At 44.8% G+C, this 20,212-nt stretch overlaps 1 protein-coding gene across 4 annotated transcripts in view; it reads left to right on the forward strand.

Annotated features, from left to right (window-relative positions):
• LOC122557058 (serine/threonine-protein kinase NIM1-like) overlaps positions 1-20,212 on the forward strand; it is a 44,257-nt gene that overhangs the window by 17,148 nt on the left and 6,897 nt on the right. For 2 of the 4 annotated variants that reach the window (XM_087974823.1, XM_087974808.1), the window contains 2 exons: positions 13,622-15,331; positions 18,373-18,641. In XM_087974823.1, coding sequence (XP_087830949.1) covers positions 15,043-15,331; positions 18,373-18,641 — 558 coding nt within the window. In that variant the 5' untranslated portion in view covers positions 13,622-15,042. Of the gene's footprint in view, positions 1-7,779; positions 8,692-13,621; positions 15,332-18,372; positions 18,642-20,212 lie in introns of those variants that run through there. The other 2 variants (XM_087974815.1, XM_043704314.2) reach the window with 2 other exon arrangements.

The following is a 20,212-nucleotide window of genomic DNA, read 5'->3' on the forward strand; positions in this document are numbered from 1 at the left end:
TTCTGCTTCCTTTTTAAATAATTGGGTTAGATTTGCCACCCTTCGATCTGGAGGAAATGCTCCGGGGCCCACAGAAGCACTTCCTCCAGACTGGAGGGTGGCAAATCTAACCCAATTATTTAAAAAGGAATGTTTCCAGGACTTTTAGTTCTTTAGGATGTAGATGATCGGGCTCTGGTGACTTGTCAGTCTTTAACCTTATTTTCTTTCTGAAACTAATTTGCTTCAATTCCACACTCTCACTAGACCCTTAGTTCCTTAATTTCTGCAAGTTTATTTGTGCTCACTTTTATGAAGACACAACCAAAGTATGTGTTCAATTCTTCTGCCATTTCTTTGTTCCTCATTATAATTTCTGACTGGAAGAGACTTACATTTCTCGTAACTAATCTTTCTGTCTTCGCACATTTATAGAAGTTACCATTAAAAATGATTACTGGAAAAAAAAATCCATCTGGTTCACTAATGCCCTTCAAGGAGAGAAATCTGCCATCCTTACCGTGTCTGGCCTACACATGACTCCTGACCTAAACCATAGTGGTTGACTTTTAACTGTCCTGTAAATAGCCAAGCAGGGATGTTGGCTTTGCGAGTGAAGTCTATGTTTCATGGAAGAACTATTTTCAACCAGTGACAGTGAAGGACTGGCAATGTATTTCTGAGGAGAAAGTGAGGTCTGCAGATGCTGGAGATCAAAGTTGAAACTTTATTGCTGGAACAGCACAGCAGGTCAGGCAGCATCCAGGGAACAGGAGATTCGACGTTTCGGGCACAGGCCCTTCTTCCTGAAGAAGGGCCTGTGCCCGAAACGTCGAATCTCCTGTTCCCTGGATGCTGCCTGACCTGCTGTGCTGTTCCAGCAATAAAGTTTCAACAATGTATTTCTGAGTCAAGATGGAGGGGAACTTGCAGGGGGTGATGTTCCCATGTATCTGCTGCCCTTGTCCTTCCAGATGGAAATGTTCGTGGATTTGGAATTTATTCGTGGCTGTCTCTCATTCTGGTTTCTCTGATAACAATTCTCAACTTTGTACCCTACTGAACCTTTCCATAACCTTTGAGTTGTCTCTGACTTCATGCCGTGGCTTCCTGTTCTTTAGAATGAAATGATTTAGGCTTTTTTAGTATTTCCTGGGAGAGTTGAAGCTCCAGTCTGAAGTCTGCTGTCCCTCCTAATGTCTAAATATGGAGAGACACTGGGGAGAGTCCATTATTACACTCACTGGTTCTTTAGTCAGCCTGAACAGTGATGCAGCAAGCACAGACTGAACAGTTGGTGACTCAACCCCAACATTGTAATGGCAAAAAGAAATCAACCATAGCCTTGACTATGCCTGGAAACAGACTGTAAATGGCTCTTTGTGAGAGGCATGTACACCTGAAACTGCAGCATGCTAATAATTAATAACTCATCCTGCATTATTTAAAAGGTTGAGGAATGATCCATAAGCTCTGCTCTCACATGGTTTTATCAAAGTTAAAAACCACACAACACCAGGTTATAGTCCAACAGGTTTATTTGGATGCACTAGCTTCCGGAGTGCTGCTCCTTCATCAGGTAGCTGTGGAGTAGGATCATAAGACACAGAATTTACAGCAAAAGATCACAGTGTCATGCAACTGAAACAATATATTGAACACAGCAGTATAGATTGCTGTTGAGTCTTTCATCTTTTAGAATGGGTTGCAGATTTTGGTTCATGAACCTGCAACCGAAACCTGCAACCCATTCTAAAAGATGTAATCTTTTGCTACAAATTCTGTGTCTTATGGTCCTGCTTCACAACCACCTGATGAAGGATCAGCGCTCTGAAAGCTAGTGCTTCCAAATAAACCTGTTGGAACATAACCTGGTGTTGTTTGATTTTTAACTTTGTCCTCCCCAGTCCAACAGCGGCCCCTCCATATCGTGTTTTATCAAACCATACTACACACAATACCATTTGGTCCACGGGCTCTCTGCTGACTTTTTGAAAACTTGCCAATTGACCCTGGTAGCTTTTTGTTTATAAAGGGGACCCAGTTTCAAGTCCCACCTACTGTACAATAACAGTTGGTGACTCCAGAACTGTACAATAACATCTCTGAACAGAGTGATTTGAAAATATCTGTGAAAGGTTGTTTTCATGGCCGATGGGGAAAGAGCTTTTTCCAAGCTCGCATGGAAGCATAATGGACCGAAGCAAAACATTTTCAAATCAACCTGTTCAGGCACACAACCAGGGTGGCTGAGACTTGAACCCAGCTCCTCTCCTTTACAAAACAACAAACAGCCCTTTTTCAAAGATCTGTAGCATATACTTAAATTCCTTTTGAAAGTTACTCATGGATTTGCTTCCATTTATAGTTCAACCTGCAAAATAAAAGGAGCTAATTAGCTTGCTACTTAACTGTGAATGAGAGTAGTGATCTGGTGAAGATATTTAAGATGATCAAAGGATTTCAGTAATAACTATGTGTCGGTCTTCGTGGTTGAAGTAATGGATCATTATCCTGACATTCCTGGGAATAAGTCCCTGGGAAATAATAGTGGTCTTAATGACTGATAAATTCCCAGGATTGGATGGATCCCATCTCGAGGTTTGAAAGGAAGTAAGTTTGAGAATTATATACGATTTAGCCATTATTATGGATCATGAACTTATCATTGAGTGGTGCAAAAAATCCTGTTGGGTCCACTAATACCCTTATTTGGGCTGTTATGGTGCAGTGGTAGTGTCCCAGACTCTGAGCCAGAAAACCCAGATTCCAGTCCCACCTGCTCCAAGATCTCTGAACAGGTTGATTTGAAAATATCTTTTACTAATGCCCCACGGGGAAGGAAATCCGCTGTGCTTACCTGGTCTGATTGCAGATGACTTGAAATCCGTGTTCATGAAATAAGACCATAAGAAATTGGCGCCCTGAGCCTGTTCTATCATTTAATAGGATCATGGCTGATTGAATTTTTAAAAAATTTAACCTATTTTTTTTCTAATCAACCAGTTCTGAGGTGATATTACACACTCCTGAAGCACCAAGGCCTTTGGTTTAGGGGTTAGGGATTCTACCTTTACACCACAAGAGGGTCCCTGATTGACTGTTGACTGCCCTCTGAAAGTGACCCAGCAATAAAGGGTAGTTAGGGAGTGGGATACATCCCATGAATGACTAAAGATCAATAAACACAGTTGTGCAGTTAAATGAAGCTGAGAGATAGAGTTAAAGCAGGAGTTGAGACCATGGTGCTGGAAAAGCACAGCAGGTCAGGCAGCATCCGAGGAGCCGGAAAACCGATGTTTCAGGCAAAAGCCCTTCATCAGGAATGAGGCTGGGAGCCTCAGGGGTGGAGAGATAAATGAGCGGGGGGTGGGCCTGGGGGGAAGGTAGCTGAGAGCGCAATGGGTGGATGGAGGTGGGGGTAATCGTGATAGGTCGGAGGGGAGGGTGGAGCTGATAGGCGGGAAGGAAATTTGACAGGTGGGACACGTCATGAGGATGGTGCTGAGCTGGAACTGGGATAAGGTGGGGGGAGGGGAAATGAGGAAACTGGTGAAATCCTCATTGATGGAGGGTCCCCATGGTGGAAGATGAGGCATTCATCTAGAGTTTTGCCTCGAGTTAAAGCAGGAACGAATAGACCTGTTAGCGTGATGCCTGCAGCTCGAACCTGTGATTAAGCTCCAGCTGACTGAACACTTGAGAAATTTGAGCTCATTAGTGAGAACAACATGGATTTGTAAAGGGTTGGGACAATACTTACTTCCTCTGGCAGTAAATCAGATTAGTTAGCTGAAGCACCAGACTTAGAAAACCGCTTTAATTGATTGATTACTGATTGAAATAATTTAATTGATGCGGGCTTTTGGAGGGAATTCAGTAAAGTTTCACATGCAGAATGTAGACCTTGTGGAAAAGTAGTGGTGTGGACTGTAGGTTTGCCAGGCCTTGTAATTATAGGGAAATGATGTGGAGGAGCTGGTTTTGAACGATGATGGACAAAGTTATTGGGAAAGGTGGGATGAGGATATCCTTGATAGCCTACAAGGGGCTGTGTGAGGCTGTCAACTGTCCATCAGCTAGATAGAGGACTGCATAACAAAACGTACTGATAGCACTAAGGTTGTGTGGTTGAAAGAGCATTGTTGTAGATTGGACCATAAAATGACAAAGAGACATAGATAGATTAAACTGGAGGGGAAAACTTTGGCTGTTTCATTCTAATGCATGTATGTGTGAGGTCATGTGTTTTGCAGTAAGAATGGTTCAATACATGTATATTTCCAAAAAGTTAAACAGCAGGGTTTGAAGAGACTTAGCCAGTCAATGTAAACTGATCATTAAAATGTGGGTGCCAGGTACGAAAAGAATCACCAAGGCTAACAGAATGTGAAGATTCATATTGCTGGAAGACGAAGGGGAGGGGAATTGACAGCAACTAAACCAGGCTCTGGTTAAAACATTATGAACAGTCTCCTCCGAGATGATAGATCGGCCTCGAACAGGGTCTCATTCGATTAACAGCATATTCCAGGGCCGTCAATGTTAGATTCTGAGAATAGATTATATAGACCAGTCTGGTTCTTGACCTAGAATTGTCTCATTGTGTGCTGTCAACATTCAGCCTGGCATGGCTGTACTGACCCTGAATTGCATTCCCTTAGTGTCATTCTCCAGCCTAATTCCTGCAGCCCAGTGCATTCTTACTTTGCGTTCTTACTAGCAAACTAATACCGATTAGAAAGATTGTGTGCATCTGCCGCCCTCACACTCTCAGACAGTACATTCCAGACCCTAACTACTCGAGTTGAACCTGTCTCCCCCACACTCTCAGACAGTACATTCCAGACCCTAACTACTCGAGTGAACCTGTCTCCCCCACACTCTCAAACAGTACAGTCCAGACCCTAACTACTCCCTGCTTATGTTTCTGTTGCCTCCTTTACCAACAGTACCTTTTGGTTCTCAATCCATCCACAATGGGAACAATCTCTCTTTATCGACAACAAAAGCAGAAATTGCTGGAGAAACTTAGCAAGTCAACTTACCACAATGTGAAATCCTGTCTGCTTCAAGAAGACCACCATCATCCCTCTGCCAAAGAAAAATCATGCAATAAGCCTCAATGACTCCTGCCTGGTGGCTCTGACCTTCCCGAATTACGGAGTGATTACTCACTCATGCAACAGACCATGAATGGACAGACACAGTACAACAAGCCATAGATATTACACAGCGACAAACACAGAAAATGAAAAAACCAGACCTGCAGAAAAAACTAGACAAACTTACACAAAATAACAACACTGACAGCACAGAAGCATGGATAAAAAGCTTATCTGACCGACCCTTAACACACACTGAAAAGTTCATCTTAGTAAGAGGATTAAATTACAACTTCCAGGATGCAGACAAGAAAGATATTTTAGCAACCTTAGGAACAACACTGAAAGACAACCAACTCACAGAAGAAACCCAGCAAGCCATCAGACAGGTAGTTGCACTAACGTTAAGCAGGAAAAAGGAAGGAAACACATTCAATACACAAGAAAGGAAAGTACTAGAAAGACCAAAAAAAAGATAAAAACATTTTTATCCTACCTGCAGACAAGGGATGCTTGACAGTCATTTTAAATCAAAGAGACACCATTGAAAAAGCGAACGCACTACTTACAGATACCAAGACTTACCAACAGGTGGCGATAGACCCGACTCCACAACTAGAGAACCAAATCACAGCCCTACTCAAAACACTTCAGAAGTCTGAAGAAATAAATAAGACCAACTTCCAAAAAATGAAACCAGACAGATCCAACACACCATGTTTCTATGGATTACCCAAAATTTACAAACCAGGAGCCCCCCTCAGACCCATAGTCTCGCTACCTGACAGATTAGCCAAGGAGTTACACCAAAGACTAAAATACTTGGTAGAAGACTCACACCACTCCATCCACTTCACCCAAGAATTCCTGAAGACCATCAAAGACACCAAGATAGAAGAGGACAAAATAATGGTCTCCTTTGATGTAATAGGAGAAAGTGAAGACTGCAGATGCTGGAGACAGCAGATGCTGAATGCCCGAAACATCGATTCTCCTGCTCCTTGGATGTTGCCTGGCCTGCTGTGTTTTTCCAGCACCACACTTCTCAACTTGTTTGATGTAATAGCCCTGTTCACATCAATCAACATCAACCTAGCCAAGAAACACTGACTACACTATTAGAAGAGCCAAAGACATATATACCAAACACCACTAACTTCATCACTAAGGACAGTATTGTCAAGCTAGTGGACATATGCCTTACCACCCACTTCCCCTTCAACAACAAAACCTACAGACAAACCAACAGAACACCCAGGGAATCTCCGATATCAGGATTCTTAACAGAGGCAGTAATGCAGAGACTCAAACAAACAGCTCTGCCAACCATCCAACCCCCAAACTCTAGGTTTGCTACCTGGATGACACCTTTATCATCAATGAAACAAATTAGAGGAAGCCTTCAAGACCATCAATAATACCCTTATTGGCATAAAATTCACTAAAGAGGAGGAAAACAACAATAAACTGCCATTCCTAGATGTCACAGTAGAGTGAACAGCCAATGGAGAACTTCAAACCAGCGTCCACAGGGAAACAACACATACGGTCCAAATATTGAACTACAGAAGCAATCAGCCCAACACCCACAAATGAAGCTGCATCAGAACATCATTGCCACCACACACTGCAGCACAGAGGAACTATGCAGACAGAGGAAAATCATCTATGCAGTGCATTCAAAAAGAATGGGTACCCAATGAATCGAGTCCGCTGACTTCTCAGCAACAAACCCAAACAAGCAGACAAAACACGTCCAGAAACCCTAGCCACTCTCCCCTACATCAAAGGCATCTCAGAAATGACTGCCAGACTACTCAGACCCCTTGGCATAATGGTAGCCCATAAACCCACCAACATACTAAAACAGTAGCTAATGAACTTGAAAGACTCTATACAAACAACAAGCAAAACTAATGTTATATACAAAATACCGTGCAAGGACTGTAACAAACACTACTTTGGACAAAAAAGCAGAAAACTAGCCACCAAGATACATGAACACCAAGTAGCCACAAAAAGACATGATCCTCTCTCACTAGTATCCTTACATATGGATGAGGAAGGACACCACTTTGACTAGGACAACACAACCATCCTAGGACAACCCAAACAGAGACACGCATGAGAATTCCAAGAAGCATGGCATTCCAACCGGAACTCTATCAACAAACACATTGACTGGGACCCCATTTACTACCTCCTGAGAAAAAGAAATCACATCTCCATAGGAAATGACGTCACCACAGGAAATTACATCACCAATCCAAGGAACCCCAAACATATAAATAGAAAGCAGGAATCATCAGTAATGCTTCGTCTGGAGACTCACTGAAGATGTTACCGTGACGAAACATCTGAAAATGAATCTTCCAGCTCAGCGAGCAAACCTACATCCAGAAGCGAGGTTACTCATGGCTCACATCAACTTCAGCTTACCATGTTGCCTTGATCCTTTGCAATTTGCCTACAGGTCTACAGCAAGTGCCATCTCGTTGGCCCTACACTCATCCCTGGAACATCTGGATAAAAAGGATACCTACATCAGGCTCCTACATATTGATTACAGTTCAACCTTTAATACCATAATTGCAAACAAACTCATCTCTAAAAGATCACAGGTGAGGTCTTGCTTCCCCCCGAACTCTGTACCTAGATCCTCGACATCCTGATCCAAAGACCACAATCAGTAAGAATAGGCAACAGAACCTCCCCCATGATAACCCTCAACACCGGTGCCCTATAAGGCTGTGAACTCAGCCCCTTACTGTACTTCTTATACACGCATGACTGTGTGGCCAAATTCTGTCCCCACTCCATTTATAAATTTTGCTGATGACACCACTGTTGTAGATCAGCTCTCAAACAATGACGAGACAGAATACAGGAAAAAGATTGCGTGCTTAGTGGCATGGTGTAAAGACAATAATCTCTCCATCACCGTTAACAAATAAAGGAGCTGGTCAGCCAAGATCGAATCAGCAGATCCACTTCGAGTGTGAACTTCAATACCTCAGCCAGGAGCTCGGGGATCCTATTGACAACTGAAAAGGGCAGCGAGTTGTGTCAGGCAGTGGATCAATGGTGATGTCATTGGTGTCAATGGTGATGCTAGTAATGCAGAACGCCAGGTTAATGTTCTGGTGATGTGTGTTTAAATCCCACTATGGCAGAGGGTGAATTTGAGTTTAGCAACATCTGAAATAAAACTAATGGTGACTTTGTAACCACATCAGTTCATTATTTTCCTTTAGGGAAGGATATTTGCCATCGTCACCTATACCTACTGTACATGTGACTCCAGACCCACAGCGGGAGTTGCTGAACCAGATGGGATCTTTTAATATCAAAACTAAAACTAAAGTGCTGCAGATGCTGGAAATCTGAAATAAAAATAGGAAGTGCCAAAGAAACAAGCAGCTTTGGCAGAATGTGTCAAGAGAGGAACAAAGTCAATGTTGCAAGTCCAGTATAACTCTTCTTTGGAATTGAAAAGGTTTTATGCTGTAGAAATATTAAGAGAGGTGGAGCAAGTGGAACAGATGGGAAAGGTGCCCAAGAGCAAAAAACAAAGGGAATGCTAATGGTGTTGGAGAAGGTATTAATGGTAAGTGTTAATTGCAGTTTGCTCTACTGGCACAAACAAAACCCATGCAAACCAGATATGTCAGCAAGGGGACTGCCAAGGAGGATATTAACCATTTCATAGTCATCATTCGTGATTTATTTATTAAATTCACATCCTTTGCTCAGATTTAAGATCCTAATTTGTCAATGTCATGTTCAAACTTCATATCATTTATTTTTGTTTGTTGATTGGATGGGGGGCATCACAGGCAAGGCCAGGATTAATTGCCCAGAGGGCAGTTAGGAGTTAACCATGTTGCCGTGGATCTGGAGTCACATACAGACCAGACCAGACGAGGACGGCAGATTTCCTTCCCTAAAGGGCATTAGTGAACCAGATGGGTTTTTACACAACAATCCAGCGATGGTCACTACTCTGCCAACTTTTATTCCAGATTTTTGTTTTAATTCAACTCAAATTTCACTCTCTGCTGGGGTGCGAGTTGAACTCACATCACTGGAACAATAACCCAGGGTTCAGATTTATAAGCCCAGTGACAATATCACTGCACCACAAGCTCCCTGATGGTCAGTAGTACTTTGATGATCGAGGAAAGAGTGGAGATGGCAGTTTTTAATCATAACTTTAAAAAGGAACGCACACTTGATAAAACAATTGATGAAAAAAGGAGCACAGGGTCACAGCAGAAGTAGTGGGTTCAAACAGGTATCTCTTCCAACGGCACGGTGGCACAGTGGTTAGCACTGCTGCCTCACAGCGCCAGAGATCCGGGTTCAATTCCCGCCTCAGGCGACTGTGTGGAGTTTGCACATTCTCCCAGTGTCTGCGTGGGTTTCCTCCGGGTGCTCCGGTTTCCTCCCACAGTCCAAAAATTTGCAGGTTAGGTGAATTGGCCATGCTAAATTGCCTGTAGTGTTAGGTGAAGGGGTAAATGTAGGGGAATGGGTCTGGGTGGGTTGCACTTCGGCAAGTTGGTATGGACTTGTTGGGCCGAAGGGCCTGTTTCCACACTTTAAGTAATCTAAGAATCAGTAGAAGAACAATGGGCCTCTCCTAGGCTGTAGCTTTCCAGCATTGTGTGTGCTTACCATGAGTTTAACAGCTGAGCACTATCTGCTAGAGTGGGATCTGAACCCATGTCCACCAGAGTTTGAATCTCGAGTTGACCAGTGCAGTGATGATACCCTTGGCTTCCATCTCTGCAAGTTTATTGAAGGGTAGGTGTTCTGAGACTGAACAGTGTCACACTAACAACATATAGGGGAGCTACGATTTCAAAAAAGCCAAGTCAGAAAAACACTGAAAGGCAATGATGTTAGCTCTACATTCTCCTTCACTGAAACTATCCTGTGGTTGACCAGTTGTGATAGCTGAGGATTGGTTCGATGAAATGTGAGATTAAGATGACAATAAAAGTGAACAATAAGAGAACAGGATTACTAATTTAGCACCTGAAATTTTTCCTACCCCAACCCCACACATACACACACACACAGGCACAGACACAAACAAACACAGATACGCAAAAATAAAACCCAAATTTTGAGCAGAGAGAAAAAATAAACAGCAATACAGCTCTGTCGAAAATCCCAAAATTGGAAGGATTCCCCTTGCCCATTCTTTGATACCTCGTTGTTATTCACACAATGATGATCAGTCCTCAGAACGTCTGACTCAAAACGTTAACTCTGATTTTTCTCCACAGATGCTGCCAGACCTGCTGAGCTTTTCCAGCAATTTCTGTTTTAGTTTCTGATTTACAGCATCCGCAGTTCATAGAGTCATAGAGAAGTACAGCATGGAAACAGACCCTTCGGTCCAAACCATCCATGTTGACCAGATATCCCAACCCAATCTTGATCCACCTGCCAGCACCCGGCCCATATCCCTCCAAACCCTTCCTATTCATATATCCATCCACATGTGGCATGGCGGCTCAGTAGTCAGCACTGCCGCCTCACAGCACCAAACCTCACAGGTTTGATCCCAGCCTCGAGCGACTGTCTGTGTGGAGTTTGCACATTCTCCCATGTCTGCGTGGGTTTTGTCTGGTGACTCCGGTTTCCTCCCACAATCCAAAGATGTGCAGGTCAGGTGAATTGGCCGTGCTAAATTGTCATAGTTGTTAGGTACATTAGTCAGAGGAGGGGTGGTTTAGTCTTTGGAGGGTTGGTGTGAACTTGTTGAGCTGAAGGGCCTGTTTCCTCACTGTAGGGAATCTAATCTATGCCTTTTAAATGTTGCAATTGTACCAGCCTCCACCACTTACTCTGGCAGCTCATTCCATCCACGCACCACCCTCTGCATGAAAACATTGTCCCTTAGGTCTCTTTTATATCTTTCCCCTCTCACCCTAAACCTATGCCCTCTAGTTCTGGACTCCCAGAGCCCAGTGAAAAGACTTTGTCTATTTATCCTATCCATGCCCCTCATAATTTTGTAAACCTCTATAAGGTCACCCCTCAGCCTCCGACGCTCCAGGGAATACAGCCCCAGCCTGTTCAGCCTCTCTTTACAACTAAAATCCTCCAACCTTGGCAACATCCTTGTAAATCTTTTCTGAACCCTTTCAAGTTTCACAATATCTTTCCGATAAGAAGGAGACCAGAACTGCACACGATATTCCCATCAGTCTTTAGTTCATTGGTTGCTTGGTTGGACCCCCAGGGTCTTCCTTTCCTGATGAAATCCATTCATGAAGGCAATGGCCTAGTTAGCATTATTATTAGACTCTTGATCCAGAGACTTAGGTAATGGACTGTGATGGAATCTGAGCAATTATAATGGGCAATAAATGCTGGCCTAGCCAGTGACGCCCTCGTCCACTAAATGAATTTTTAAAATCACATTGTTTCAGATGCAGCAATTCGTTTCACTTCTTCTGCCAAATCATCAAACAGTGTTTTCTGTTCTTTTTAAAGCATTTCTCACATTTTCAGTCTGTAGATCAAAATAAGATGATGTGGTGTGGTGTCGTACACTCTACTGTATATGTGCTGGTGCACTCTGTCAGGGACTCGCAGGAGTGAACTTTTCAATAGGGCAGCCCCTGATAATCTGAAGCTGCATTTGAGCGGGAGGTAAAAGACATGTGAAAATAGAGTCGTTGCTTCCCTTTCATTCTGAGCCAGCACCTTGTAGTCAGTGCCTGTGTCGTGCTGCTCATTAAACAAGTGTTTGTATGGCCTACTTCATTCACCACTTCTTATTGATGAATTCTAAACTCTTGGTGCCCTCATTTCCTAGCTCATTATAATTTCCTCTCACCCCCCCCCCACCCCCCCACCCCTCCCCCTCCCCTCCCAACCCTCCAAAACCTTGCATTCCTCTAATTCTGGTCTATTGAGCTTCCTTGGTTTAAATCCCTTTGCTACTCTCTCGCACGCACACACACACAGTTCACAAAGCTCCTAAAATCAGCTCCTCAATGCAACACTCTGCTTCTCCGCCCAATCCCTCTATACCTGATGTGGTTCAGTGTTAAATAATCTCTGATAACACTCCTGTGAGGGACACCTTTACCACATTAAAGATGCTGAGCACAAGGATGGTTATTTTCTTAGAAACAGATTAGGAGCAGGGTAGGCCATTCAGCCCTTGATCATGGAATGCTCTGCCTGGAAATGTGGTGGAGGCAGGTTCATTTGGGCATTCAAGAGGGACATTGGATGGTTATTTGGATAGAAATGGTGTGCAGGGATATGGGGAAAAGGAAAGAGATTGGAACTAGGGGCTAGAACTGGTGCAGGCATGATGGGCTGAATGGCCTCCTTCTGTAATGTAACCATTCTGTGATCTGAGCATGCTCCAACATTCAATAAAGTCACATCTGATCTGATTGTAACCTCGCCTCCACCACTTCCTCTGGTAGCCCTATTGAGTCCAAAACCAGAGGACAGAGGTTTACGGTGAGAGGGGAAAGATTCTAAAAGGACCTCAGGGGTAACTTCTTCATGCAGAGTGTGGTGTGTGTATGTAATGAGCTGCCAGAGGAAGTGATGGAGACTGGTACAATTGAAACATTTCAAAAGCATCTGGATGGGTATATGAACAGAAAGGGTTTCGAGGGATATGGGCAAAATGCTGGCAAATGGAACTAGGTCAGATTTAGATGTCTGGTCGGCACAGATAAGTTGGACTGAAGGACGTGTGTCCATGCTGAATGACTTTATAAAAGGTTATTGTGATGCAGTAGTCATGTCCTTACCTCTTTTGGAAGTATTGTCACTGCCATTAGGGAGGAAATGTGACAGACAATTTTTCCAGCACAAGATTCCACAAAAAAAAACAAACATCTTTCTGTCTTTATGCAAAGGACTGTTCACATTCCATGTACCTTTCTGTGAAAGTGGTTCCTGATTTCAGCCCCTGAATGGCCTCACCCTGATTTTGATTAGATTAGCTTAGTTACAGTGTGGACACAGGCCCTTCGGCCCAACAAGTCCACACTGACCCTCTGAAGAACAACCCACCCAGACCCATTCCCCTACATTTACCCTTTCACCTAACACTACAGGCAATTTAGCATGGCCAATTCACCTAACCTGCACATTTTTGTACTGTGGGAGGAAACCCACGCAGACCCGGGGAGAATGTGCAAACTCTACACAGACAGTTGCCCGAGGCAGGAATTGAACCCGGGTCTCTGGCGCTGTGAGGCAGCAGTGCTAACCACTGTGCCACTGTGCCACCTGCAGAGCAATTAGTGAGAGTCCACAGTGAGATTGCACCTGATCTGTGACCAAAGGAAATTCCAATGTCATTTTAAACAGGCCAATTAAATCACCACCAACCTTTCGAGCTCACGAAAATACTATGTTTATGCAGTCGGTGCTCAGAGTTTGAGCCTTGCCCCATCTGCTATTATTCTTTCAAATCGTTTATTCTGAAAGTCATAGTCCTGTGAAAAACTTTGGTAACTCAAGATTTGTCTGATTTATTCCTGCAGGGTGAATTGTCACGATCAAACCCTCTCAGATTGGAGCAGTTACTGAGGCAATGTCTGTACAAAGATGATGGAGACAGAGCGAGACAGCTGACAGAGAATTAGAGGTTTGACCTCCTGGGACATTTTACCTTTGACCTGGCTACTCCCGCCACTGTCAGCACGGAAAAGGCCAGTGAAAAGAAACTGATTTGCAAAACAGATATCAAATCGAGCGAGGAAAGGCATACTTTCCTTTTCCACATTCCTCCAGTTTCTCTACCAGCTCAGATACTACCAATCATTACCCAGCAAAGAGGCAGTAAGTCGCCTGTCAATGCCCCTGGGGTTTGCGAGGCAGCTTCTAAACAATACCAGAAAAATGAAGCTGAGCTGACAGTGCAAAAAGAGGTGTGCACAGCGGCTCAGACAAACGGAAGGATTATAATCAACTGACATTTGAAGTTCAGAGAGTGAGAGAGGCTTTTTTCCACTGGACCGACTGCCAATAATGAAGGTGTGCTAAGCCAATACGTACCTGCACCATCTCTGCACCTGACCTGCTATATCTCCCTCCCATGAGTGAAGTCTCCTGGGTACATTAGTTCCTGCTCACCTGTTTCCTGAGGGATGTTGGAACATGAGGCAGCTTTCAGTAAATATAAAGGAAGGGCTGAAGGATGTATGTTTTGAGTGACAGGCTTGCCCCCTTGCTGGTGAATCTCCAATGAAGTCTCCACCAACAGACAAGAGGAAGCTGCGCCCAGTCTGTGCTCAGAGAAAAATAACTACTCTGTCAAACTATCCATAGACCTTCCTTCTCATTCTGTGGTTTGTCCATTCTAGCCCGTTTAACGCTCTTACCTGGAAGGCAGTGAAGGGCCTCATGGGAAACAGGAGGCCCGTGAAGGCCAAGTTATTCCATGGCCTGGACCTTGAACGCCAGCTGAGAAAGAGTTGCATTTATATAGTGACTTGCACGACTTCAGGACATCCTGGACCACTTGATTAGCCAATGAATTACTTTTGAAGTGTCATCACTGTTGTAATATTTGGAAACCTGGCAGCTGATTTGCATACAGCAAGATTCCACAAACAGCAATACAATATTAACCAGATAACCTGTTTTTTTCTAAGTGGTATCAGTTGAGGGCCCTGCTCTACAAAGTCGTGACCATGGAACTTCTCACACCCATGTGAGAGAGTCTGATTTGTGGATCCTTCATTTACAAAATCTGCGCCTCCCTTTGACAGTGTGCTAGGATTGTCAGCTTTGATTTTTCTCTGTTGTACCCAAGACCGGGAGTGGGATTTGAACCCAGAACCTTTTCATTCATCTCCGCAGTCAGAGTATTACCCACCAGGGCACGGGCCAAGATCCAGGTGGGATGTAGGCTTAGAAAGGAGAGCCCATTCTGAACGCGGAGAAGTGCCCATTCCAGACTATGACCACAGTCTATGCCAATGGTGGCACCATGGTGAACCAGCACTATCCCCAGTGGAGTCGGGACAACAGCTCGGAGGACAGCACTCGGCCGGAGATCTTTGAGGAGGAGGCTGGGCAGCCACGTAGACTGACCCCTCTGGAGAAACTGTCACAGGAGATGGCGCACGATGAGCGGGCGGTCAAGGAGCTGACGCTGGGGAAGCGGATCGGGTTCTACCGCGTGCGAGGCGAGATCGGCAGTGGAAACTTCTCACAGGTCAAACTCGGCGTCCACTTGCTCACCAGAGGTAACGAGAGCCCCCAAGAACCAGGGGCTGCTCTGTTGTGATGGTGTGCCCGGCCGCTCACTGCTGACTGATGCTCAGCAAAGTAACGACAGCAGCTTGTGTCCAGCGTCTTCAATACGGTCACAATCATCCTGAGGCATTTCAGCCCAACACTATCAAATAGCAAAACCAAATACACAATGGCCAGAAATCCGAGACAAAACAGCAAGTAGGGGGTTAGATAGGGTCGACAGTATGAACCTTTTCCCGCGTATTGAGTCGGGTATTACAAGGGGGCATAGCTTTAAATTAAGGGGGGGTAGATATAGGACTGATGTTAGGGGTAGGTTCTTCACTCAGCGAGTCGTTAGTTCATGGAATGCCCTGCCAGTAACAGTGGTGGACTCTCCCTCTTTATGGGCATTTAAGAGGGCATTGGATAGGTATATGGAGGATAGTGGGTTAGTGTAGTTTAGGTGGGCTTGGATCGGCGCAACATCGAGGGCCCAAGGGCCTGTACTGCGCTGTATTCTTCTATGTTCTATGTTCTATGTTCTAAGTGCTGGAGAAACTCAGCAGATCTGGCAGCATCTGTGGAGAGGGAAACAGCGTTAATGTTTCGAGTCCATTGACCCTTCTTTGGAACTGTTCTGGGGTTCTGGTTCACTGCCGAAACATTAACGCTGTTTCTCTCTCCACAATGCAGCCATACCTGCTGAGTTTCTCCAGCATTTTCTGTTTGTCGTCTCAAACAGCAATTTGACAGTGAGACCGTCAGGGCAATGTTAACACAGAAGGAAGGTCAAAGTGGAAAGATGTGATGGGCATCGTAAAGCAGGAGAGAGAGAGACCGAGAAAGAGACGGAGAGTTTAGGAAGCAAATTCCAGGGTTTCAGGCCCAGGCAGGTGGTGGAGCAATTAAAATCGGGAATGGTCAAGAGTTATAGAGTCATAGAGATGTACTGCACGAAAACAGACCCTTAGGTCCAACTCATCCATGCCGACCAGATGTCCTAACCTAATCTCGTCCCACTTACCAGCACTTGGCCCATATCCCTCTAAACCCTTCCTATTCAGTTACCCATCCAGATGCCTTTTAAATGCTGTAAATGTATCAGCCTCCACCCCTTCCTCTGGCAGCTGGAGTTAGTGAAGGGCAGAGATCTCGGAGAGGCTGACACAGACACAGAGGGAAAAAACCATGGACCTGGCATCAAGGGTGAAGTTTGAAAATCCCCGTGGGTGAACGGAAGTGAAATTAGATGTGGAGTAGAGATGTGAAGGAGCTGAGATGTACAGAGGGTAGGACCTGGGAGGTTCACTCAGCCAGGAGAGGGCTGCAATTTTGATAACTGAGTCTAGCAGAAGCACAGTATTTGATTATCCCTCAAATAGGTCAAAAGGAACAGGATACAATACTGGGAGTCCAGAATAGGATTTGAGACCACACTGCTAAATGAGCCCACAAGCTGTGTATAGTTAGTGAAGTGGCGAGACCGATCAATAAGGAGCAACGGTTCAATACAGCAGACAGAGGGAAGAGAAAGAATACCACCCACCCCCAGGTTCATGGTGGGGTTGTCACCATTGCTTCCTGATTGTACCACACACACAGAACAGAAAATATGTTATTGAAATTCTTTCATCAAACACTCCCAAGATAGAGACAGCATGGGGTTAGATACAAAGCATTGCAGTGTATCCCTCTTTGCTGTTTTTAAGAAATGAACTGATTGGACCTACCTGCTGTTTTCTATAAGTCCTGAGAGAGAGAGAGAGGAATGCAGGAGCAAACTGGTGCAGATGTTGGAATCTGTACTTAAAACTGACCAGCTCTGATAGAGTCATCTCGACCGGAAATGTTAGCTTGCTCTCTCTCCATGGATGCTGCCTGACCTGCTGTGAGCTCCAGCATTTGCTGTTTTCAGTTCGAGAGAGAGAGAGCAGTCCTTGAACCTAATCAGTCTAGTCAGGATATAAACCTGTGGAAAGTGAGTGTAAAGAGCCCATTCTCCCTTATTGTTCATGAGCATTTGGGTAGATCCAGTTCCATGTTAATGAACTGGATCGAACACTCAGTTGCTGGGTGTTAATTGGTCATTGCATCTCAGGCTGGAATTTACATTAGTCTGTATTCACTGACAGGAGTGCCAGAGAGGGAGGAGGTGGACGACCAAGCAGGGATGGGGGAATATGACTTGGTAATTGGGAGGCTGGAAGAGGGGGAGCCTTTGTCTCCCTAATACAGCTTGTTGGCAATCCTTCATCCTCACTGCCCAGCCCCCGTTCCATGTCCTCACTTCCTTCCATCTCTCATTCTTACTGACTATGTTCTCACCAGCCCCATCCTCACTGACCCCAACCAGTCCTCACTCCCCTCCATCCTCATACTCCTATCTTCACTCTCACATTCTCATTCTTCCCCATCATCACACTCCCATCCTCACCCATAGTCATTCTCACTTCCCCCCATCCACAACTCCCCTACATCCTCACATCCCCCTTCCACCATCCCCATCCTTCGCCCATCCCCACTCCACTCCCTATCCTCTTGCCCCACATCCTCTCCCACCCCCACCCCCACCCCCATCTTTGCTGCCTCAATCCTCACTCCCACCACGCATGTGGGCATGCACACTATATCATTGAACTTTGACGTTGTGGCACTGCTGGAATCGTACACGCGTGAAGTCTGAGGGTATTTGCAGACACTGCTTTTCATTCAGCACTTGGGTCGGGGAGTGATAATGCTCCTGCACCACTCTCTCACTAAATTATTTTGTGTTACCAGGAAGTAACCCTTTAAAGAGGATCTGTAACAAAAGAAAACCCGAAAAATGACATTTACACAAAATTGGGATAGAAATGTAGTTTTGGGGAGTTGCTCGAACCCGGTGCAGCAATCCCTTTTAAGAAGTACTCGAGGTATTTCATTAAACAAGCCCATGGCCCTTTGTATCTTAACAATATCATTGACATGCCATTGGTATCAATCTGTGTTTGTACCTGAGTCTCCTTGCAGAGGGAGAGGTGGTGTGACCTCGTTTCTTTCTCACATTTAGAGAAAGTCGCCATCAAGATATTGGACAAGGCAAAACTGGGACAGAAGACCCAGCAGCTGCTGTCTCGGGAGATCTCCAGCATGGAGCGCCTACACCACCCCAACATCATCAGGCTCTACGAAGTGATCGAGACTTTGTCCAAACTTCACTTGGTCATGGAGTATGCTGGTGGGGGCGAACTGTTCACCAAAATCAGCACCGAGGGCAGGCTCTCCGAGGAGGACAGCAAGGTGGTCTTTGCACAGATTGTCTCAGCTGTTAAACACATGGTAAGCACACACAATGCTGGAAAGCTACAGCCTAGGAGAGGCCCATTGTTCTTCTACTGGTTCTTAGATTACTTAGATTACTTACAGTGTAGAAACAGGCCCTTCGGCCCAACAAGTCCACACCAACTCGCCGAAGTGCAACCCACCCAGACCCATTCCCCTACATTTACCCCTTCACCTAACACTACAGGCAATTTAGCATGGCCAATTCACCTAACCTGCACATTTTTTGGACTGTGGGAGGAAACCGGAGCACCTGGCGGAAACCCACGGAGTTGAATTAAAACAAAAATCTGGAATAAAAGTTGTCAGAGTAGTGACCATCACTGGATTGTTGTGTAAAAACCCATCTGGTTCACTAATGCCCTTTAGGGAAGGAAATCTGCCATCCTCGTCTGGTCTGGTCTGTGTGTGACTCCAGATCCACGGCAACATGGTTAACTCCTAACTGCCCTCTGGGCAATTAATCCTGGCCTTGCCTGTGATGCCCCCCATCCCATTAACAAACAAAAATAAATGATATGAAGTTTGAACATGACATTGACAAATTAGGATCTTAAATCTGAGCAAAGGAAGCTAAGGGGGTATGAGCAGTAAGGTGGATTGGGAGATTATGCTAAAATATTGATCAGTTGACAAACATTGGCTGATATTAAGAAATACTACAAGGTCTACAACAGACATACATTCCTTTAGGGCACAGACACCCAAATTAACATAAAAATATTAAAGATCGCATTAGATGAAGCAAAGTGGCTGGTAAGATTGTGGAATATAGCCTGAGGATTGGGAACAAGTGAAGCCCCAGCAAAGGAAGTCCAAGAAACTGATGAGGAAGAAAGAGGAGAATATAAATGTAAGCAGGTGCGCAATATAAGAGTGGACTGTGAAAGCTTCTATTGTTGTGGCAAAGAGAAAGGTTTAGTAAAGATGAATGTAGGCCTGGTTTAGAGGGGGAGTCAGAAAATCTACTGTGGAAAGAAGAGATATGCAGGAGAAACTTTGCAGTAAGAGGACAAAATAAAACTGCAGATGTTGGAATCCAAAGTAGCCTGGCGGCTGGAAGAACACAGCAGGCCAGGCAGAATCAGGAGGCTGGAAGGACACAGCAAGCAAACAGCATCAGGAGGTGGAGGGGTCAATATTTTGGGTTTAACCCTTCAGAAGAGTTACTCCCAAAACGTCGACTCCTTCACCTCCTGATGCTGCCTGGCCTTCTGTGTTCTTCCAGCCTCCTGCTGGTTTAGTTCCAGTAAGAGGAAGCAGACAATCTGCTAGAAATTCTAGCTCACCAACGGACGGTGAAACTGAAGATCTAAAAGATGTCAGTATTAGTAAAGAGATAGTACTCGGGTTGATATATCTCCTGGACCAGCTGAGCTTCATCCTCAAGTGTTGAAAGAAGTCGGAATTGGGAAAATGGATGCATTAGTGGTTATTTTTTGTAATTCTACAGAATTTAGAAAGGATCCTACAGACGGGAAGGTGGGAAACATAACTCCACAATTCAAGAAGGGAGGAGGAGGGAGAGTAGAGAATTACAAACCTATTAACTTGATGTCAGTGTTAGC

The sequence above is a fragment of the Chiloscyllium plagiosum genome, unplaced genomic scaffold (genome assembly GCF_037043375.1).
Source record: "Chiloscyllium plagiosum isolate Xiang-an unplaced genomic scaffold, Cpla_swu_hap1 HiC_scaffold_2, whole genome shotgun sequence".
Lineage (NCBI taxonomy): Eukaryota > Metazoa > Chordata > Chondrichthyes > Orectolobiformes > Hemiscylliidae > Chiloscyllium > Chiloscyllium plagiosum.